At 39.3% G+C, this 24,110-nt stretch overlaps 1 protein-coding gene across 2 annotated transcripts in view; it reads left to right on the top strand.

Moving 5' to 3' along the window:
• LMLN (leishmanolysin like peptidase) overlaps nt 1–23,688 on the top strand; it is a 67,835-nt gene extending 44,147 nt beyond the window's left edge. For both annotated transcript variants that reach the window (XM_069472721.1, XM_069472720.1), the window contains 4 exons: nt 615–774; nt 3,436–3,566; nt 18,823–19,033; nt 23,588–23,688. In XM_069472721.1, the coding sequence (XP_069328822.1) occupies nt 615–774; nt 3,436–3,566; nt 18,823–19,033; nt 23,588–23,688 (603 nt within the window). The remainder of the gene's footprint in view (nt 1–614; nt 775–3,435; nt 3,567–18,822; nt 19,034–23,587) is intronic.
• The last annotated feature ends 422 nt before the right edge of the window (nt 23,689–24,110 follow it).

The following is a 24,110-nucleotide window of genomic DNA, read 5'->3' as shown; positions in this document are numbered from 1 at the left end:
TTAAAATGGTGAACTTCCTACATATATTTATGACCCTGCTCAGTGCTTAAGACACCGTAAGATGGCAACTATATTTCTAGGCATAGTAATAAAACTCAATAAGCTGATGTAAAATGTGAAATCTTTAAAATTTATCTGGTGGCTTGCTCCTTTTGTGTTCAGAGTATTTTATAGGTATGACCTCAATTATTTTCTCAGATTTTTATTTTTTCACATTGTCAAAACAACATATAAATTAAGTCTCCTAAAAATACTAGAAAAGTACATGTTGAAAATGTCTTAATTCTATGCATTAGTTTGTGTTTTGTCAACTCTTAAAACTTCCTTTTGGTCAGTGTAATTCTATTTCATTCTTTTAAAAAATTAGTCAAATTTGCCATTTTAATAAAGAACTTAGACTAATTAACTTATCCTGCTTATTTCTAAAACTATAGCAACCTCAAAATACCCCTCAGGTGGTATGTTACTGTAGTCTCTGTGCTGTTTATAAAGAAAAGCACATTCATATCTTGTATTATACGGTATTAGAATGTGCTATAAATTGCCTGTGTACTTTATTTTGATTATATAGAATGTTTCTTACTCTCTCATCTTCCCAATGATTTTTTTTGTAGTACTTTGATGAACTCAGTGGAATACCTGCAGAAGATTTGCCTTATTACGGTGGTTCAGTAGAAATTGCTGACTATTGCCCATTCAGTCAGGAATTCAGTTGGCATTTAAGTGGTGAATATCAGCGCAGCTCAGATTGTAGAATATTGGAAAATCAACCAGGTTAGTAGTCTAGTGAAAAGAAATGTTATATACATATTAAAATTATATATTAACAGTATATGATAGCAGTTAAGGGTACATACCCTGGAGCCAGACTGAGTTTATGTTACAGTTTGACTGCTATCCATCTTTAAGAAGTTACCTAACTTTGCCTGTTTCTTCATCTGTACAATGGGGATAATAATGCTTATTTCATAGAGTTGTGAGAATTAAGTGAATTAATATAGTAAGTGCTTAGAACTATGCATGATGTGTAGAGAAGATTGTTAGCGATCAGATACACATGTGCCTGTGTGCACACACACTGTATTTTAGTAATACCATACATCTGCATTGCACTTTTCATTTGCAGAGCACTTTCATTTTTATCATTTCTTTTTATCCTTCTAAAAACTTTATGAGAGACATAGGGAGGGTAGTATATTTCACAGATGAGTGAACAGACAATAAATGATGCAGTTAATTGGTATCAGTGCAAGATCCTCCAACGCAGGACTCTTTTTATTAAAACACCTTAGGTGACCTATTTTTTCCTCTTGTTGGGAGTGTGTATTTTATTAGTATGTAATTTAGAAGTAACATGTCACTCTTCAGATACCAAGATAGTACTGGTGTCCCATGGCTAGTAAGATATATTGCCATATTATTTATTTCCTTTCAATACATATAAATGAGCAGAACATCAAAGGAATAAACAGTATGGCAGTTGGGTATTCTGTAATAATAGTTACAGCTCATACTAACTGCTTTTGTAAACAAATATTCTCACATCTGATATGCTAATAAAGAGCAATAAGCACTTTTTGTCTTTGTGGTCATCAAAATTTTTAACTGGTCCCTCACTCCCCATTCTATACTTTATTGTAGACTAAGTCATTTAAATTTTAAATTTCTGTGATATTTTTACCTTTTATTCTTAAACCTGGCAGATTTAACTAGATTTCTGGAGTCATTTTTTTCCATCACTCACCTGTTTGATAAACATCCTAAAGAGTTATAATATTCAGCAGTTAACATGTTAGAGCAAAGGAAATGGACAGATCTGTCAATTATGGATATTTGCCACAGATACACTATCACATTTTATTGTTTTAGAGCTGGTATCAGTGAACTTTTTCTTGTAAAGGGCAAACATTTTTTTGTAAATATAAATATTTCAGGCCCTGCAGTTCATATATTCTCTGTAGCAACTATTCAACTCTGCTTTTATGATGTGAAAGCAGTTATAGACGATATGTAAATGAATGCATGTGTCAGGATTTGGCCTGAGGGTTGTAGTTTGCTATGCTTTTTGAAGACTTTGGGTGTTTACTTGTTTATTTTTGAGACAGAGTCTCACTTTGTCACCCGGGCTAGAGTACAATGACATCATCATAGCTCACTGCAACCTCAAACTCCTGGCCTCAAGCGATCCTCCCCCCTCAGCCTCCCAAAGTCCTAGGATTATAGGCGTGAGCCACTGTGCCCAGCCCCAAGACTTTGAAACTCATAAATAAAAGAAATATAGAGTTCTGTTTTATTCTGTTTTACGTTTTCTTTCTTAGCTTACATAATTAAGATTTATTAAAACTGACATAAAATACTTCATAATACTTCAAAACTCTCTGCTTTCAAAAAAATGAAGTTTGGGCCCGGCCTGGTAGCTCACACCTGTAATCATAGCACTCTGGGAGGCCAAGGCAGGCGGATCGTTTGAACTCAGGAATTTGAGACCAGACTGAGCAAGAGTGAGACCCCATCTCTACTAAAAAAATAGAAAGAAATTACCTGGACAACTAAAAACATATAGAGGAAATTAGGTGGGCATGGTGGTGCATGCCTATAGTCCCAGCTACTTGGGAAGCTGAGACAATAGGATTGCTTGAGCCCAGGAGTTTGAGATTGCTGTGAGCTAGGCTGACATCACGGCACTCTAGCCGGGGCAACACAGTGAGACTCGGTCAAAAAAAAAGAAAAAAAAAATGAAGTTTGTTATATAGAGTGTAGTGAAAGCAAATTATTGCTAGGGTTTAAGAGCTTCATTCCATCAGGTATTTAGTGATCCTTCATTCCACCCTGTACCTCTGCATGTTTGTGCTTAGTCTGAGACTAAGCATGTTATTTATGGATTTTCAGGAGGTGGCACAAGAAAGTTTTGCAAAAGTTGCAACACTCAAAAAAGCCTCCATAATATAAATCATTTGGCCTCATCCCATCATGAGTCACTTGGAGGTGACTGCTATGTAGACTACCAGTGAAGGTGAATCTTATCTTGGTACCTAGTGATTTCTTTTCTAGAGCCAAGGTCTCACTGTGTTGCCCAGCTGGTCTCAAACTCCTGGCTTGAAGTGATCCTCCTGCCTCCCAAAGTGCTGGGATTATAGACATGAGCCACCACGCCTGGCGATCTAGTAATTCTTAGTGCCAGTTCCTCTGTATATCTAACCTAGATAACTTTGGGCCCAGTTTTTTCCCCTTGCTTCTCATATAGTAATTTTCTCCCACTAATCCCTTTCTTGAGAACCCAGTTGAGTTTGAAGTCCTGTTTATCTTAATTTTTTTTAATTTAAAACTTCCATTAAACACATTTAATTTTTAAAGCAACGTTTAATCGTAAATAGGGAATGCTTATTCTTTGAGACAAAAATCAATTTTTAAGGAGAATTTTTTTATTTACTTTAGAAATTTTTAAAAATTATGGTGCTGAAAAGTACGGACCTCATTCAGTGTGTCTAATTCAGAAATCTGCATTTGTCATGGAAAAGTGTGAGAGGAAGCTGAGTTATCCAGACTGGGGAAGTGGATGTTATCAGGTAAACTATATGTGTGTTATTAATTATACCAAATATTATGTAATTTTTTTCTCTTTTATGGTTTTTATATTTTAAAATATATTTTATATATTTTCATGTAGTTAATTTACTGATCGATAACTCATTTTTGTAAATATTTGGATGCTCGTGTCTTGTGAAAATATTGTCATTTCTTTGAGAAAAATTGCTTCTCCATTTTTTTAAAAATCTATATAGTTGCTATATATCAGTAAGTTTTATAATAATTTTATTTCTGGGTATATATTCTAAGGAAATAATGTTAAATATGTAATTTTATTATTGAACAAATATTTGTAATGAAAAAATGTACAATTTTATTTCAAAAGTTCGGAGAAATGCACAAGTTATAAGAATTAATAAATCAATTGCTAATTAATAATAGGTTTTTTTCCTTTGAAATTAGAAATCCAAAGGGTGCAAAATATTTTCTTAATTATCTTGTTTGCACATATGATATTAAATGACTGCATCACCTTATTAAGAACTTACCAAGATACAGGTATTCTGTAACTTAGGAGCATCCAACTGTTTTTAATTTTTTTTAATGTTTATATCATTTCTCTGAGAATCCAACTTAATATTCCACACCTTACAAATGGATGTCAGGGTGGAGAGTATGATCCTGAGAACTGAAGAATAAGCACTCCTTGTGCCATTTCAGCTGCAAGAGCTAACGGGACTTTTGTAATTGGAAATTTATTATTTTTAAAGTTACTTGTAAAATTAACTTTTTCTTTGGTAACAGCTTTATTGAGGTCTATTTTACACATCATGATTTATATAAAATCAGCTTTTAAATCTTACAAAATACAATCAGAAATAAACATTTTCCAGCTGTAATCTATCAAATCACTTTTCAATAAATTCTATTAAAGATATTTGTATTGACTAAATATATAGTTTTGACCCAGTTGTAATCATACTACATAATTTTGTTTTACTGACCTCACTTAGTACTTCTTATGGGAGACAAGACACCTTTGCCAAGTTTTTCTAAAATAATACTTACCATTCTTAGTAACATTGATGGAGAATTGCATCATTTTAAAATATTGTAATTAGGAAAGTCACTTACCTATTATATCCTGAGTTTATTTTCCCTTTTTACCATTTAAAAATGCTTTTATGTTTACATATTTTGCTTTTTTAAATTTATTTTGTGAAATAAATCCCCATAAGTTGAGAATATTACATGAAAGGGGATGAAATTAGAACAGTGACAACTACAATAGGTGACCTTTTCAGACTCTTTTAATGTTTTATCAACCCCCATTACTATGAAGGGTTTATACAAATTTAAATACCATCTGCAAAGATTGAGTTTACTTGGTTTTCCTATACCTAGTGTTGTCAGATAATTTTGCTAATTTAGTAGTAAGCACTGTTTATGTGGAGAAAATATGTTTGATTTCTGAACAATTAACATATGAATTAGCTGTTTTACTTTTGAGGGTTTTTTTTTTTCTTATTTTGACTGAAAAATTACAAGAGTGATACAATTTTTTTTTTCTGAGCCATTTCAGTGCAAGTTGCAGACATGCTACCCCTTCAGCCCTAAATACTTTAATGCTATTTCTTATAAACAAGAACATCCTCCTACATAACTACAATACTACTAAAAAAAACCAGGAAATTAATATTGATACGTCTAAGTCTCATACCCTGTCTTAGTGGATTCAGGCTACTATAACAAAATACCATAAACGGAGTAGTTTAGAAACAACAGAAATGTATTTCTCACAGTTCTGCACGCTGTGAAGTGCAAGATCAGGGCACTGGCATGTTCAGTGTCTGGTGAGGACCGGCTTTCTGGATCACAGATGGCACCTTCTAGCTGTGTCCTCATGGTGGAAGAGGGAAAGGACACAAATACTCAAGGCCATAGCAGACCCCATTCAAGTTTTACCAGTTGTCAGAATTATTTTTCTTTTTTTTTTGAAACAGAGTCTTGCTCTGTCATCCTAGCAAGAATGTAGTGGCGTCATTATAGCTCACTGCAACTTCAACCTCCTGGGCTGAAGCAATCCTCCTATCTCAGCCTCCCAAATAGCTGGGACTACAGGCACGCGCTACCATGCACACCCTCTGTTTTTTGTAGAGGTCGGATCTTGCTCTTGCTCAGGCTGGTCTCAAACTCCAGACCTCAAGCAATCCTCTCTCCTCAGCCTCCCAGAGTGCTAGGATTACAGGCATGAGCCACTGCACCCAGTCCCAATAATATTCTTTGTAGCAGTAGGATCTGGTCTAATATCACGTGTCACATTTAGTTATCATGTCTCTGGTCTCCTTCAGTGTGAAACAGAAGGAGTTCCAGCTATTTTTTTTAGTGGAGTGTATTTAGAGGTCAAGATTGGGGTGGTAAATGTACAGCTCATTGCCATTGAGTGTCTTAGTGAACAAAGCTGGGAAATATATGTATGTAGCACATATGTATATATACACTCACGTGTGTGTGTGTGTGTGTGTGTGTGTATAAAAAACCATGAGGTTGCATCAATATCTTTGATTCCAGTCCAACACCAAAGGATTCATTTCAGTTTTCCCCCCTTTCCATATTCGTACTTCCTTTCATCAGCAGTGAGAAATCTGGCTCTCATTGTCCTCAATATTTGATCTATCCACATCCCTTCTACCTCCTCCCACCCCTGTGTGGTTACCCTCCTCACGCTGTGGACCTGGCATGACACCTGGGTCACGACACCTCTCCCTAACCCCACCCACCCACTTGTATAACTCACTTACTTTGCCTCACTTAATGGCTTTGGACTTAGTGGATTTTAAGGAAGGGGAAAGAAGAAGTGTAAGTAAGCGTATTTTTTTGATTTTGCAGAATATGTATATTAATATAACAAACTGTTTGCCATTTTAAGCATTTTTAAGTGTATATTCACATTGTTGTACAGCCATCGCCACTGTCCATCTCCAGAATTTTTCATCATCCCAAACTGAAATTCTTTTTTTTTTTTCTTTTTGAGACAGAGTCTTGCTCTGTTGCCCAGGCTAGAGTGAGTGCGGTGGCATCAGCCTAGCTCACAGCAACCTCAAACTCCTGGGCTCAAGCGATCCTCCTGTCTCAGCCTCCCGAGTAGCTGGAACTACAGACATGCGCCACCATGCCCGGCTAATTTTTTCTATATATATTTTTAGTTGGCCAGATAATTTCTTTCTATTTTTAGTAGAGATGGGGTCTCACTCTTGCTTAGGCTGGTCTCGAACTCCTGACCTCAAGCGATCAACCCGCCTCGGCCTCCCAGAATGATAGGATTACAGGCGTGAGCCACGGCACCCAGCCCCAAACTGAAATTCTGTACCCATTAAACAGTAACTCCCCATTCCTCCTTCTCCCAGCCCCTGGCAACCACTCTTCTACCTTCTGTCTCTATGAATTTGCCTATTTTAGATATTTCATATAAGTAGAATCATACAGTTTATTTGTCCTTTTGTGTCTCACATAAACAACGAAGTGCCAGGCTAAGGGGTTTTTTGATGAGGGGTTTTTTGTTGTTGTTTTTCTTTTATAAGTAGACTTTATTTTTTAGAGCAATTTTGGTTCACAGCAAAATTGAGTGTAAGGTACAGAGAGTTCCCATATACCCCCTGCTCCACACATGCACAGCCTTCCCCACCAACATCCTGCACCACAGTGGTGTATTTGGTATGGTCGATGAACCTACATCATTATCACCCAAAGTCCATAGTTTACATTAGGGTTCACTGTTGGTGGTGTACATTTTTTGGGTTTTGTTGTTGTTGTTTTAAGAGATGGAGTCTTGCTCTGTTTCCCAGGCTGGAGTGCAGTGACACGGTCATAACTCACTGCAACCTCCAACTCCTGGGTTCAAGCGATCCTTCTACCTCAGCCTCCCAAGTAGTTGGGACTATAGGTGCACGCCACCACACCTGGCTAATTTTTTAAAAAAATTTTTGTAGAGATTAGGTTTTGCTATGTTTCCCAGGCTGGTCTTGAACTCTTGGCCTCAAGCAGTCCTCCTACACTGACCTCCCAAAGTGCTGGGATTATAGGCATGAGCCTCCACACCTATCCTATTCTCTGAGTTTTGATAAATGTATGGCCGTCCATAAGATAAATGAATTTTTGAAATGGAAGTTGCTAATAAGTTAAGGATTGTTTATTTGTGGTTAAGTAATTGCCACAAATAAAATAAATAAAGATAAAATAAAAAACAGGATGAAATACTTCAGCTGAAAATTCAAAGGGAAACTTTATTATCTCTGTACGAAACATCCTTAAATGTATGTTTTAATGTCAACTCTTTGTATTCTTAACATGTTCTTACTTGGTAAAACTGGTATCATGGATCTTGTTTATCACCTTTTGTGATAGCACCTTTTAATATGATTTTTAAATAATTTATTTATTTATTGACTAAGCAATTCACATGATTAAAAATTCAAAAGAAGCCAAGGACAGTGGGTCACGCCTATTATCTCAGCTACTTGGGAGGCTAAGCCAGGAGTTTGAGACCAACCTGGGCAACATAACAGGACCCCATCTCTAGAAATAAAAAAAACTGAAAGATACAAAAGAATGTATAGGGTACATGAAAATGTCTTCCTCCCACTCCTGTCCTCTAGTCATTCGTTCCCCTCTTTGGAGGAAATTAATATCACCAGCTTCTTGTATCCTTCTAAAGATAAACTGTAGACACAAAAATATGTTATTTGCTATTATATTTCATTTTTTACACAGGTAGTATCAAGTTATACATATTGTTCTGCAGTGTGTATTAACATCATTTTTAGCCTGGACAACATAGCAAGACCCCATCTCTACAAAAAAATAGAAAAATTAGCTGGGCATGATGGTGTGTACTTTGTAGTCCTAGCAACTAGGGAGGCTAAGACAGGAGAATCACTTGAGCTCAGGAGTTCAAGGTTACCGTAAGCAATGCCTGTGCCACTGCGCTCCAGCCTGGATGACATAGAGACCCTGTCAAAAAAAAAAAAAGTCATTTTTAATATTATCTCACTGTAGTTCTAGCCCTTCATCTCAAATGGCTATTGGACATCACAGTTTGATTGTACTTTGGTCATTCTAAAATCAGTTCATCCAAAATCCAGTTTATAACCTTCTTCCAAACAATTCTGCATCTCACTTATCCTGCTTTTGGCACTGGTACCAACCAGTCAGTCTCTCTAAAAACGAGAGTTGATTTTTTTTTAACTCTCTGCTCTATAAAGACAGATAAAAGACTGCATCTTTAGATTGCTCCTCTGTTGAAATCTACTGTATCCATTTTATTTTAGGTTTACCTTCATAGTTCAAGCCTTCATCACTTCACAGCTTCTTACGTAGTTTCCCTGTTCACATCTTAATTCCATGACCAAATTGATCCTTTGTACATTTTAGCTCTGATCAAACTGATACATGCAAATAGTTAGAGTAAAATTTTTCATCTTCTTTCAAAACACTGCAGCCCCAGTATGACCTCCCTAACATTAGCTTTTTTCCAAAGTCATCATGTTCAATTCTTAGCTGTTTGGTTGTTTTGTGTTTTATTTGGGGGGCGGGGTGGGGAATAGGGGGAAATTTAGCATTTGTTTTCTTATTTTTAAAAAGCTTACATTATTTTTTTACAATGTTTCAATTTCAGATGTTGTCTGTTTATTCTGTAAAATGAGAATTCAGCTTTTTCACCTCCCCTCACTATATTTACTTCTTGTTTCTCCATTTTCCCAGTGGTGATTTTGGATAGATAATGTATGCACTGTTTACATTACTGTGACTATGTAAATGTTGAGCCATGTAGTATGCAGTGGTTAATTCTCTAATTCCTCCCAACTTTTTTGGTTTTTTCTGGATTTAATAATTATTATTTTGTTTTTTCATTCAATTAGTTTTCTTTGTATTTACTACTAATTTAATTCTAAACTCTTCCAGTTGGGTTCCTCTCCTTTCGATATAACCAGATATTCTATCAATTTCATCTTGAGAAAAATCTCTTCTGAAAATTTCTGACCTGCGATAATCTGGACTAGATAATCTTTAGGTTTATAACACAACTGTCATCTTGGGATCTCTAGTCATGATCATCCTAGAGATTCCTTTGCCTCTCTCTTGTGTTAGATCCCCTAGTTCATGGATTTTGCCTTTTTTGTTGTTGTTTCTTTTTTCATTTTAATGGAACATATCGTCTAATTTATTTCTGAGGAGTACATGAGAGAAAATTTTTGAGACCTTGCATGTCTGAAAGCATCACTCACTATTCTACCATTATACCTGATGATATGGTAGGGAAGGCAAAACTTTACCTGCTCTCTCTGGGGGTCTTCAGCCTGAGAATTAAATTGGCATAAGACAGATTAACAGGAGAAGAGAGTGCAAATTTATTTAATACAAGTTTTATGTGGCACAGGAGCTCTCATAAGAAAATGAAGACCTGAAGAAATGGTAAAACCTGTATGCTTTTATATTAGGTTTAACAAAGGGAGGCAATTATGGAAGTAAAGTATATGGGGAGGCTAAAGGAAAGAAGATAATTATTTTAACAAGGTCTATTTGTACAGAATTCTCTTAGCTTTGACTCCTGGTGTCTAGTGGTAAGAATGTTTCTTTTCTCCTGGAAAAGGGAGGACGTCTTTCATGTGGGAATTTTATCTCTTGTTTTTAGGAAGAAAGGGGGAGGTAATAACACTCTTTTTATATCTGCTATTTTTTAAGTGCCTTTAGCTCTACTTAACCCTTATGCCAAAATGACATATTTTGGGTTGGCATCTTCTGCCATCCTTCAGTAGTTTGGCTGGGTATAGCTTTCTTTTTTCAATTTATTTTTATTGTTCTGGCCACATTATTAGGAACAATATAGCTTTGTTTTTGAAAATTGTTTTCCAACAGAATTTTGAAAGCATTTTTCCTTTGTATTCTAGCTCTCAATGTCATTCTGAGTTTTGATTATAGGAATCTTTCTTCTTTCCTCTCTGGAAGCTGGTAAATTCTTTTTTAACTCCTCATACACCCTCCCACATCCCCAGTACTCTGAAATTTAATGGGATGGGTCTATTATTGGTGATCTTTAACAGCCAGTTCATATTTAAGAAGTGACTAGAAGCTAATTTGGAAGCTCTGAGCATGTATATAGGGCCTGTTGACCATGGTCTTTACCATAGGGCTCTTTCCTTATAAAACCTTTGATATTTGTATCTTGAGGGGTTTTTCTCTTGGCTGGTCACATTTCTCAGAGAAACTTCCAATATCCTGTCTTAAGTTAGTATGCATAGCTGTCCGAGTTCTGGGAAATAAGTGGGTTTGAATGCTAAAGGGTCTCCATATTTAATAAGTAAACTTTTACTTAGAGTCCTTATTTTCAGAATGGTATCCCAGTTCTCACCTGTACTTGGCTTCCCCCAGAGCATAAATCTTCTGATTTATCCTTTACCAAAAAAAAGAAAAAAAAATCTTCCAATATGCTGGGTTAGGAAATAATAGTGGCCCAGCTGCTCATAGCAAGGGGGAGGAATCCTGGGATCTGTTTTTTTGTTGTTGTTGTTTTAAGAATCAAGGTCTCTCTCTGTTGCCTAGGCTGGAGTGCAGTGGCATGGTCATAGCTCACTATATCCTCAAACTCCTGGACCCCGGCAATCCTCCTGCTTCAGTCTCCCGAGTAGCTGGGACTACAGGCATGCACCACTGTGCCTGGCTAATTTTTTTTGTAGAGACAGGATCTCACTATGTTGCCTAGGCTAGTCTCAAACTCCTGGGTTCAAATAATCCTTCCACCTCACAAAGTGCTGGGATTATAAGTGTGAGCCACTGCACTCAGCCTCAGGGTCAGTTTCTTAAATAGACATTAATCCTTCTGGCTGGTGCCAGCAATTCCTGAGCCTGCCTTGTGTTCTGCAGTGTAAATCAGGTTGCTTGGCTGAATTTTGATTCAGCTTTCTTGAGTCTGTTACATCTGCTACTACTTATACATTTCCTCTACCTACCCACACTTAATTCCCAGAATTCCACAATGGGAGTAATTAAACTTCATCAAGGAAGTTTTCCTCTTGTCCTAGCAACACTCTCATATAATGCTCATCTCTAAGCCATGTGTATTCTATTTCCCAACTTATAACATCTACCTTACTATGATCCAAATCCTGTGCACATATTTAGGATATAGATGTTCTTTCTTCCATGAAACTTTCTAATATTTATTCTTGTTTCTAGCATTTGACTCCTTTTCTTTTTTTTTTTTTTTTGAGTCAGAGTCTCATTCTATTGCCCAGGCTAGAGTACCCTAGCATCAGCCTAGCTCACAGCAACCTCAGACTCCTAGGCTCAAGGAATCCTCCTGCTTCAGCCTCCTGAGTAGCTGGGACTACAGGTGTGTGCCACCACACCTGGCTGATTTTTTTTTATTTGTAGTAGAGACAGGGTCTTGCTCTTGCTCAGGCTGGTCTTGAACTCCTGACCTCAAACCATCCTCCTGCCTCAGCCTTCCAGAGTGCTAAGATTACAGGTGTGAGCCACTGCGCTCGGCCCATTTATTGACTCTTAATCATAAAACAATCTGGTACTGTTAATTTTTTGAAAAAATATTTATATTTCACCCCTCTTTCCTCAATTAAAGCTTCTAGAGAGCAGGCACTGTATTATGGACTTCACTGGTCTTTTCAGCACCAAGCAACAGTACTCAATCAATTCTCACTTAAAAGAATGATTACATTGCATTGTAGCTGTGGTGATACTTACTAGATGTGGCTCATTGAATGAGAGACTTACAGAAGAAGCCGCACTTTGTTTTTTTTTTTCATGGTAGCTTATTATACATTAAATTTTTAAATGTGTTATATTTCGACTTAACTGACGATAGAGTTGTTTCAAAAATGACTCCATTGTTCTATATGCTTTTTGAACTCTTCCTTTGAAATTGCTTTTAGAAGTAGTTTAATAGCTGTCTAAGAGAATCAATCTTAGTAATTTTTTATCACACCTATATTAACCTTGTGTTAAACAGTTTAGACAACTACCTTTACCAGACCTGGTTCTGGGCAACTTTTGGCTATTTCCAGAAATTATGTCTACTTGCAAAGTAAAAATTTGCTGCTATCAGACATATTCAGAAGCATCTACTGACTTTGAATGTAGTTCTAAGAGAGAAGTTCCAGAAATATTTAAAGTGAAGTAGCATAATTGAAATTAATGTTTTTGTAGAAAACAACTTTGAAGAAGACAGAATTTTTTAAAAGTTAGCTTTAATGTGTTTGCTTTTAAAAATTGATTTCATTAATTATCCCTTGCAGTTAAGCTATGAGTCTTGCTTTTATAGTTGTGACCAGTCCAGATAAAATCACTGTGACCATTTTTTTCTCTAAACAGAGAATCTAAGGACGGAAAAAGAATGAGGTTACTATGTACATTTCTTTTTTTTTTTTTTTTTTTTTTTTTTTTTGTTGAGACAGAGTCTCACTTTGTTGCCCAGGCTAGAGTGAGTGCCGTGGCGTCAGCTTAGCTCACAGCAACCTCAGACTCCTCGGCTTAAGCGATCCTACTGCCTCAGCCTCCCGAGTAGCTGGGACTGCAGGCATGTGCCACCATACCCGGCTAATTTTTTCTATATAGATTTTTAGTTGTCCATATAATGTCTTTCTATTTTTTTTAGTAGAGACGGGGTCTCGCTCAGGCTGGTCTCGAACTCCTGACCTTGAGCGATCCACCCGCCTCGGCCTCCCAGAGTGCTGGGATTACAGGCGTGAGCCACCGCGCCCGGCCGACTATGTACATTTCTATGCTATATTCTTTTTTATTCATTTACAGTGAACATATTTTTTTTTTTATAATTCAAACATATAATAAAAATTTTACTTAAAAAGTTTAGTGACTTGTGGAGGAAGTTGATACTTTGAGACAGGAGTCTGCCAAACTCCTCATTTGCCAGCAAATTAATAAATTCCTCTTTCCTTCTCCTCAAACCATTTGTCCTCGTTCTTATGCAGCCTCGGGGACAAGTGCCAAACGTTTGGAAACAGAATTGGCATCCCTGGGTGGGCCCACCAGCACCCTGGTGGAATGGCACCCTGTGACTGCAGGAAGAGGCAAGGAACATCCCTGGGTCAAAGCTGTGGGTCTTCATGGGTAGGAGGAACTTATTTTTGAGGCAAGAGAGCAAGGGATAGCCCCAACCTGTTTTGGCTCTGGGAAACTCCGATCTCTGTCTCCTCGAAGTAGACACAGCTCCCTGCAACCTGAACTGAGTTGAGGAGAAGGAAATGGATTTGGAAAGTGTCCAGACGCTAGGCCATTTGTTGGGTGAGTTCCGCAGCATGCACTCCAAGACCCTGATTCCACCCATTCAGGGAGGGTTTTGAACCCTCCAGCCCTGCAGTAGGGCATCTGTTTTGAGGCACCTTTTGGGGGTGGAAGTCATGAGGTTGAGTGGAACTTGGGAACCTGGTTTAAATTTGGAGCTTATTTGTGGTTCCCAGGGAACAGGGGGTCTAGGCCACCATTTGGAGAGGGTTTCCCAGGGAACGGGGGATTAGGCCACCCATTTTGGGAGGGTTTTCAACCTTCTAGCCATTTGGGGTGGCGTTTATTCCCTTTGGATTCCCATTTGTGAACCTTCTAGCTCTGTGGTCGGACATTTGAGGCACTGTTTGGAGGTGCCATTTGAAGTGGCATTTGTCCCCTTTGGATTCCCATTCGCTTGATAGGCCCTGGCATTTTTGTATCCCCTGTATTGTCTGTTATTGTGAGTTTTGTTGCAACATAAGGAAGCTCCATCTCAAAGACCCTTGGGAAAAACACTGGCTGAATGGTTAACTTCTAGCTATGAACCTATATGTAAAGAGAATGGTGTTATTGTAATCCAGTGTATGTGCTGGAGTTTGAGAAGTGGCTGTTAAATGAAAAATTCCTATAGGCCATGGCATTTTAGATTATTTGTGCTGGGAATTTCCTATACTGTTTGTGAGTTTTTGTCTGGTGAGTTTTTGTACCTATGTCTAAAGATTATTGTGATACCATTTGTCTGGAGTGCAAGGAAAAGTGATGGTTGATGGTCTGTGGTTTATTCTGAGCTATTGGTTCTTTTAAAATTCAGAGCTCTAATGGTCAACCTGCCACTATAGAATAAAAATGTTGCATCTCAAGAGAGCTTGAGATAAATTCATTGTTTATGGTAGACAAAATGATCTGTGTTTGTATGATTTTTGATAAATGAGGTCCTCCTGCCAGAACCCCCACAGCTGGCCAGGATGAGGCGCGGGTAGGGCCACAGCCCAGGGGCAGACTCGGCAGGAGGGAAGACCACTGCACATGGCCCAATGCTGAGCATCACACAGCAAGGGGCAAGGAACACCTGCTGCTGCCACCATCTTGGCACCATGGGAGGAGCCAAGGAGGGCACTGCCTGAACTAACTCTTCAGTCCCATGCCCAGTAAATTATGACTCAGGGATTGGAATGGTCTCTCCTGGCAACAAACTCAATTTGAGCCAAAGGGAACCCCTAGCTGTAGCAGGGTAATTTACGGCAATATCAGATTAGAGGGCTTGAGGGACCTTTGAGACAGTCAAAAGAAAAGGGTGAAAAAGCCGCCCCAGACTGACTTTTTGTAAAGAAGAAGGACCTTGAAAGGAACATGGCCCAAAATTGCAAAAGACTCTGGGTAGCAGGAAGCCTCCAGGAAAGCAAATAGTTTTTTTAAGTCCAGAACTCAGAAGGCGAAAGAGGGAGCCCAGAGCCCCCTGCCCCCAAATATCTCCACAGGAGCCTTGGGCAAAATTGACATTGGGGATTTGATTGGCACTAGCTGCATGGACAGAAGCAGTCTGGGGACCCATTCCCCCAGCCACCACCCCGATCCTTGATTCTCAGCACCAGCCGTATCTGGTGCTCTGTGAGCCAGACAAGGGATGGCAGGGGAGGGGCCAGGTAGCAATGGGGCAGCCATAGATAAGTGGCAGCTGAGAAACTTGTCACGGTGGGCCCAGGAGGCAGACCTGGATAAGCAGCAGGAGCACCAGGAGTTGTTTCAGAAGAAGCAGAAGCTCACCTCCAGGGTGGCACCGCCAAGCTCCTGCTGGATGAATACCAGGGCCTGTTGGAATATACAGGCAGTTTGAGCCTCAGCAAGCCTACACATCATTACAGCATTGGCAAGAAGAAAGCTACCAAAAGTGAGTAAAGATATTATGTATGCCACCAAATTAATGGCCCTAATATAGGCTGTGGCTGAGCCCAGACGAGTGGCCAGCATGACAAAAAGAAATCAGGCCACTGGCAGAGCTGCAAAGGAGGTTGCTGGAGGTGATCTGTTCCTCGGGGCCTTGATACCCTGGCTAGATTTAGATCCCCTTTAAAACTAAAGACTGGGTCTCTGACATTTGGGATGGCACAACTAAATGGAAACAGAATTCTCATAGACTTGTCTCCTACCTAAAGCTTTGGTTCGGCCTCTTATGAGGCACCTACATAAATGCACACATTGGGAGCGTGATGCCTTGATGGATTTGGTGGAACCTCATTTGAGAGGACCCCATTTACAACTAACTGTTTATGTACTTTGGGCAGTCCAAGGACAGAAAGGTGACCCACTACACAGGGAGCCCAACATGTGGGGGTCCACCCTTTCGGTGACTGGCAGTTTTACACGGATGCCTAGGCTTGTATTGGTAGATACCTTTTCAGGCTGGGTAGAGGCTTGTCCTACCTGGAGGAAAGAAAGGAGTGTCTGAGCTTACTGAAGTCCTTCTGGAGGAACTCACTCCGAGATGGGCTCCTACCAGGAGCTGACAGGGCCTTCATCGAGTTCCTGCACGTGTACAGAAATAGGCCTTGGAGGATGATGGATGACAGGCACCAACAGTCCAGGGAAAGAGGCCAAGCAAATGGAAAATAACATGCTGGTGATGGAGGCCGTGGACAGACAGCTACAGAGACAGCTTGACAGCTCAAGGTATCACTGTGTTTGGCTTCTCCACGGCAGTGACCATCGAGGGAATCTTTGCTTCCTGCTGTCTACACCTGTATCTACTACACAGTGCCCTGTGGTCACCCATAAACTTCTTTGGCCCCCAAGTGGGAACCTGGTGAACCGTTTCTCCAAAAAGCTGGACTCAATGGACTCAGTGATCCCGCAGGTCATCAGAATGTTCATAGGCTCCTTTGAACAGAGCAATAATGGACCCTCCTTTGTAGTGGAGGTAACCCAGCAAGTAAACAAAGCCCTACATCTAGAATGCAAACTACATGGAACCCACCTACAGTGGGATGAGGTATTGCCACTTGCCCTCCTCTGGATAAGAGTAGCCCTTTAGAAGCAGGCTTAAGTTAAGCCCCTAAAAAAATAGTTTAGGAGAGACCCTTCCTAGCATCCCAAGGTAAGAATGGTAATATAACCGTGAGTAAAAGAAAATAGAATAAAATAATATGTCAAATAAGTGGGTCAGGTGCTAACCACTATACATGAGTTTGCCTCTTTCAGGTCCCTGCCCCAGTTGGAAACAGAAAAGTGAAAGGGACCCTATGAAGTGTCTCTAACAACTCACACCTCCTTAAAATTGTTATTAATAGAAGTGAAACCTTGGATCAATCATAACAAAGTAAAGAGGTGTAGCTCCCAGTGGGGGGACCCACCTTAGGCAATCTAAAGTATCAGTGTCAGGCCGGGCGCGGTGGCTCACGCCTGTAATCCTAGCACTCTGGGAGGCCGAGGTGGGCGGATCGTTTGAGCTCAGGAGTTCGAGACCAGCCTGAGCAAGAGCGAGACCCCACCTCTACTAAAAATAGAAAGAAATTATATGGACAGCTAAAAATATATATAGAAAAAAAAAAAATTAGCCGGGCATGGTGGCGCATGCCTGTAGTCCCAGCTACTCGGGAGGCTGAGACAGGAGGATCGCTTGAGCTCAGGAGTTTGAGGTTGCTGTGAGCTAGGCTGACGCCACGGCACTCACTCTAGCCTGGGCAACAGAGTGAGACTCTGTCTCAAAAAAAAAAAAAATAAAGTATCAGTGTGAGAAAAAGAAAAAAATGAAAATGTTATTATTTTCACTAATCTTCCTTTGGTTATTTGTTCCGTCTGTAGGATAGAGGGACAACTCCTTAGTGAGGATATCCCCGGGCTATCGCCTTTTCTGTTGCTCTGTCTTGCTGATGGGTGTGTTATCCTAAACCTCATTTGGTACAAGTATTTCTGAACATGATTTCTGAATTTACAGAAGCCAATTTCAGATGACCTACAGCGTTCAACTAATAGCTCTGCACTCATAGGTCCCATGGTTCTTTCTTACCCAGCCCTGTATTAGACATTGTGTGCAGGCCAACAGTCCATTTCACCTTGTCAGTCCTCACAGTTGTAATTATTGGTTGTGCCCTTTTTCACCTGATAATCTATACCTTCCATCTACAACATCACCCCAGTTCAGCAGGAAGTAGCTTATTGAATACATCACCCTTTCTCTCATAGATATGGAAGGGTAAAATTGACAGTGGGGAATACGTAACAGAGAAAATGTCCTGAAAAAGGGTAAAAAATGTTTTCTGTCTCTTCAAAACCCCTTCACCCTTTTGAGAACTAAAACCTACATCCCTGCCTCAGGCCAGTAAGGAGGGACAGGAGAGTGTCTTTTATTCTTTGTGCCACAGGAGATGGCTTGGGGGAATTGGCTAGGCAATTGTCTTAGCCAAAGATGGAACTATGGGATTAATCAGAACTTTTAAAAGCTCTGTACTTCTGCTCAGAGGTAGAACGTTGGTACTTTGAGACAGGGGTCTGCCAGACTCCTCATTGCCAGCAAATTAATAAACTCCTCTTTCCTTCTCAAAAAAAAAAAATTTTTAGTGATTTGTGGAGAGAGTGACATGATTGATGGCTATTTGATAGAGATTTAAGCTGAAGTATATGAATATACTGAAATTTACAGAAATGTTATTCTCTATAACTTTGCTTCAGGGGTCTATGAATTCAGATTATATTTAAAGCACTGTGTGTGTGCTCCTTGTATTTTTTTTTTTTTTTTTTCCTTTCAGGAAAAGTCTCCATAGCTTCCATCAGATTCTTAAAAGGGTGCTAGACTCAAACTTTAAGAACTACTGCCACAGAGTGAAATTCTTTTAGACCCTAAATAACTCTCTATATGAGGTTAAAGATATACCCATATCCCGAATTGTGTTTTATAGCCAATAGTTTTAGTAAATTTTAAGATAATTTCCTGCAGTTGAAAGGATAAATTTCATATTCTAGAATCTTACCTGATTTTTTGTTGTTGTTGCTTTCTATTTGAAGGTTTCTTGTTCACCTCAAGGTCTGAAGGTTTGGGTCCAAGATACTTCATATTTGTGTAGTAGAGCTGGGCAGGTCCTCCCTGTCAGTATTCAGATGAATGGCTGGATTCACGATGGAAACCTGCTCTGCCCATCGTGTTTGGATTTCTGTGAGCTCTGTCCTCCAGAAACAGATCCTCCAGCTACTAACCTGACCCGAGCTCTACCACTGGGTAAGTACTCTCTGTGGTTGGAATAAAGAGGGAAAAGTAAAGAGGGGACTTTTCTTATAAGATGTTGAAAATCCCCTTGAAGGGAACTCTACAACAAGTTGAGATTCATCTCTTCTGATGGGAGTTTTATGGAAAAATCCTCCTTCCCACTTGTTAGAAATCTAAGGTAGATAAACTTGACATTCATATTCAGTAAGAGCAAGAGTGAAGAACTTTTCTGTGTAAAGAACCTCTGAGTTGCACAGAATTACTCATTGAAGTTCACAAAAAAAATGAATGTTTCCTCCATTCATTTGGAAATTAAGAGTAAACAAAATTCTGCTCATTAAATACAAAAAGCAATTAAATATTTTTTAGTTGTATCATAACCACCTGAAATGAAAAATACTCAAAAAAGGAATTGACAGAACCACAAAGAAGAGAAAGATATAAAGAGACATAAATACACACAAACAAAGTGATATAGAAAGACAGGCTGACAAAGACAAGGGGTTTTCATTAAGGGATATTGTAGTATACTCATTCCGTAAAAAACCGGAGAGTAGAGTTGGAACCAAGAGATTAAAGTTGTAAGGCGACAGATTCCAATTAAATCCTTTAGAACTAGGAGGGGACTGCAAAGGACAGCCTAAAGCAGAATGCATTCCTCATAGTTGAAGATATTCAAACTGAGTCTGATGACCCACTGCTAAGAGTTATAAAAGCAGAATTCATAAATTCTCAATTAAAGCTTTGATTTAAATGATCTATGAGATTTTATGGAAGTTTGACATTTTTTAATATGAACAATGAAAAATCTTTTGCAATGTTTTGTTTTCTCAACTGGAAATATTTTTTAAATGGAACTGCATCACCCTTTGCCTGTTCCTTGCTCTGGTTGAAAAAAGAGCACTACATTCAGTTTCAAGTTAAAGTTTCTCCACCTCTAAGATTAACTTCCTTTCTTTCAAAAATCCTAGGAGTTTTGTCCCCCTAGGGGGCTATAAGCAGAGATTAGTCCTTGAGTTAGGGGTCCCTCAGACCACCCCCAGGTTTCTTGGTTCACTAGAAGGACTCACAGGACTCAGCTGCACTCATGGCTAAGATTTGTTAAAGCAAAAGGATGCAAAGCAAAATCAGCAAAGGGAAAAGGTTCATGGGGCAAAGTTCTGAGGAAACCAATCCCCAGATACCAGCTAAGAGCCAGCCTTGCAAGCAGAACTTTCTAAGGATAGTAGTCTCAGGCCTGCTACGTTAAGTCTTTTCTGCACAGTACTCCACTGAGTCAGCTGAGTTTTCTGCAGTTACAATAGCAATAATACAATGAATTATTTGAAATAATATAAAATCTTAGGTTGTTGGATGTGATATACAGTAAATATAGTGTTACAGATGCTCAGTTAACTTTGACTTTGAATGTGAAGCTGGTAGGATGAATTTATTTTATTATTCTTGTTAAATTGCTTTGATTAGAATTAGAGGGCTACTGGTCCATAAATAGATGGTTTTAATGGAGTTGCCGTCCTCAGACCTAATCTCAGATTTAACTATAAGAAACTATCACCATCTTGTTGCCAAAGAGATGAGCAGGGATCCAGACAATTAGCAGTTAGAGTTGAGATAAAGAGAATTACCTCCAGCTGGTTCAAGGGTGAGACTCTTAGGCGTACAGGAGAATGTACAGGACTGAAGAGTAAGGGAGACCAGGTCAAGGGGCTATGAATTGATGAAGCTGACACCCTTCAAGCATGACAAAGACAAGTGAGCTGTCATTAATGTTTTAATAGCTTGTTAGATTTTAGTACCAACAGTGAATAAACAATAGCTAGCTCTCCTGCCTGTTTCCTTTGGACCAAATTGAGAATCAGGAGATAAAGGGACTTGCCTGTGTTAGTGACACCAGGGTCCTTTCCTTACTCCAGGTAAGACCTAATACTCTAGACCAGAACTTGTTGAATAGAATTTTCTGGGGTGATGGGAATGTTATATAATTTGCACTGTCCAATACAATAGTCATTAGCCACTTGTGACTGTTGTGCATGTGAAATGTGGATAGTGTGATTCAGGAACTAAATTTTTAATTTTATTTCATTTTAATAGCAAATAAAGCTAGTAGCTACCACATTGGACCTTGCAGCTCTAGGTCAGAGATTCTCAAACTTTAGCATGCGTCAGAATCATGTTAAAACACAGATTGCTGGGCCTCACCTCCAGAGTTTCTGAGTCAGAAGTTCTGGGTTGGGGCCTGATAATTTGCATTCTTAACAAGTTCCCAAATGATGCTGATGTTGTTAGTCTAGGGACCACACATTGAGAAGCACTGTTCTCAGCTATTAATAAATTGGCTATTCATAGAATTTGTATACTAACAAAATTACATTTGTAACAAATATAAGTTGATTCCATTGTGGAAGAATAGAAGTTTCCCATGGGTTAACTGGATTACATGCAGTGAAATAACTTTAAAATACTGTTCCAGGCCAGGTGCAGTGGCTCACACCTATAATCCCAGCACTTTGGGAGGCAGGAGAATCACTTGTGGCCAGAAGTCCAAGACCAGCCTGGGCAACATAGTGAGACCCCCATTCTTAAAAAAAAAAACTATCCTGGTGTGGTGGGGTGCACCTGTAGTCCCACCCATTCAGGAGGCTAAGTTGGAAGGATCACTTGAACACAGGCTCAAGGTTACAGTGAGCTACGTTTGGGCCGCTGCACTCCAGCCTGGATGACAGAACAGGACCTTGTCTCTTAAGAAAATTAATGTTCCCCACTGTATAGTGCTCAAAGAGTGGCTGCAGTGCCTTGATACTATCATTCTATTCATTCTGTAGCTGAAGACCAGCCCTGTTTTTCTCACGTTTTTAAACAAGTTAGACTTGAACCTTGGTTGATCTTTAAAGACCCATCTTTGTTCTTCATAATATTAAAAAGGACAACTCATCCTAAAATAAAGTCAAGTTGGCCTCATCTCTCTGTTGCTGTAAATATATTTCCTTTAGGAGAATTATTTTGGGAAATAGTTTACCTATGGTAATAGTTCATGGCTAAATTAAAATATGCTTCTAGTGCCCAAAGCTCATAGAATTTTCTGCTATTTCCAAAGCAAGTCTGGGGTAGTATGGATGGATGGGTAGATATTTAGAAATAGGACTATATATCCTGATTTGCCCAAGAGAGTCCATGTGCCTGTTGTCCTGGTGTAATTATTAATAGTGTTCCCTTGTATTCTCAAAATGTACTAATTTGGTGGCCGGGCATGATAGCTCATGCCTGTAATCCTAGCACTCTGGGAGGCTGAGTCGGGAGGATCACTTGAGGCCAAGAGTTTGAGACCTGCCTTAATCAAGTGCAAGACCCAGTCTCTACCAAAAACAGAAAAACTTAGCCAGGTGTCATGGTATATGCCTGTAGTTCCAGCTACTCAGGAGGCTGAGGCAAGAACATCACTTGAGCCCAGGAGTTTGAGGTTACAGTGAGCTATGATGATGCTACTGCACTCTAGCCAGGGCAACAGAGTGAGATTCTGTTTCAAAAAAAAAAAAAAAAACAGTACTAGTTTGCAGTGATAAATTATATGGTCACCTTAGTTACAAGGGACATACAAGAATGAGAAAGAAAGTTCTTCATCCCATCTCAGAAAACCCAGTATATTCATTTACCTTCCTGTGTATCATCTTTACTTTTTTTGTTTTTCCAAACATGATCTTGCTCTGTCACCCAGATTGGAGTGCAGTGACCCGATCATAGCTCCTTGTAACCTCGAATTCCTGGGCTCAAGCAATCCTTCTACCTCAGCCTTCCGAGTAGGTGGGACTATAGGTGTGTGCCACCATGCCCAGCTAAATTTTTTTTTTTTTTTTTTTTTTTTGACAGAGTCTCACTCTCTTGCCTGGGCTAGAGTGCCATGGCATCAGCCTAGCTCACAGCAACCTCAAACTCCTGGGCTCAAGCGATCCTCCTGCCTTAGCCTCCCAAGTAGCTGGTACTACAGGCACACACCACCATGCCCAGCTAATTTTTTCTATTTTTAGTTGTTTGGCTAATTTCTTTCTATTTTTAGTAGAGACGGGGTCTTGCTCTTGCTCAGGCTGGTCTCAAACTCCTGAGCTCAAGCAATCCTCCCGCCTCGGCCTCCCAGAGTGCTAGGATTGCAGGCATGAGCCACCGCGCCCGGCCAACCAGCTAATTTTGTTTATTCATCTTTAGCTTTGCTGGGATACTACCCTAAGACACTTTCTTCTTTTCTTGAGTGCCATTTTTTAACCTTGACATGGTGGTTACATCTTTTTTTCCCTCTGTATATATTCTATTTTTCCTCCATAATATTAAAAAAAAAAAAAAACTTTGCAGATCTGAGTTTCAGGAAGTCACTCTTTTTATAAAAAGTGTTTTTCTTGAGGTAAAATACACACATATAATTTACCATCTTTACCATTTTTTGGTGTACAGTTCAGTGGTAATAAAAACATTTAGGAAGCCACTGTTGACTAGGCTGTACTCATCTGTCAATATTTAGTTGATATGATTTATCCCAAAAATGTCTATAGACAGTCAATTTTTTGTTTTCAATTCTAGATCTCTGTTCCTGTTCCTCTAATCTGGTGGTCACCCTCTGGCTTCTGCTCGGCAATCTATTTCCTCTGCTGGCTGGATTCCTTCTGTGTGTGTGGCACTAAGAATGCAAAAGTGAATTCTCAAGATACTGCTTTATGTCATGTTCCTGTGAACAAAGCACAACGTATGGGTGTGTGCCAGCCTTTGCAGATGGCAGAAGTGGCATTCCTGACTTTGGCTGGGAAGTGCTGGCCACAATCAGGCCTTGCAGCAAAGCAGTCGCTCCTCATCAGCAACCCAACCACCTCAGAGCTTAGAGAAGAAGGAATTTCAAGTCACCAAAATTATATATTCTTCAGGATACATAATCTTCCTGAAGTTTTCCTTTGAAAGTGGGATAATTGGTAGAATTTTCAGAGTGATTACATACCTCAGCATTTTCATGAACCTAAAACGATGGGAGAGTTCATCATAAATACTGCATTAACTTAAACACCAATGAGTTATTGCAAGAATATAAGTTGTGCATCTTGTCCTCAAAGGT

This window comes from Eulemur rufifrons, chromosome 7, assembly GCF_041146395.1.
Source record: "Eulemur rufifrons isolate Redbay chromosome 7, OSU_ERuf_1, whole genome shotgun sequence".
Lineage (NCBI taxonomy): Eukaryota > Metazoa > Chordata > Mammalia > Primates > Lemuridae > Eulemur > Eulemur rufifrons.
This window is presented reverse-complemented; position numbering and strand designations above follow the sequence as displayed.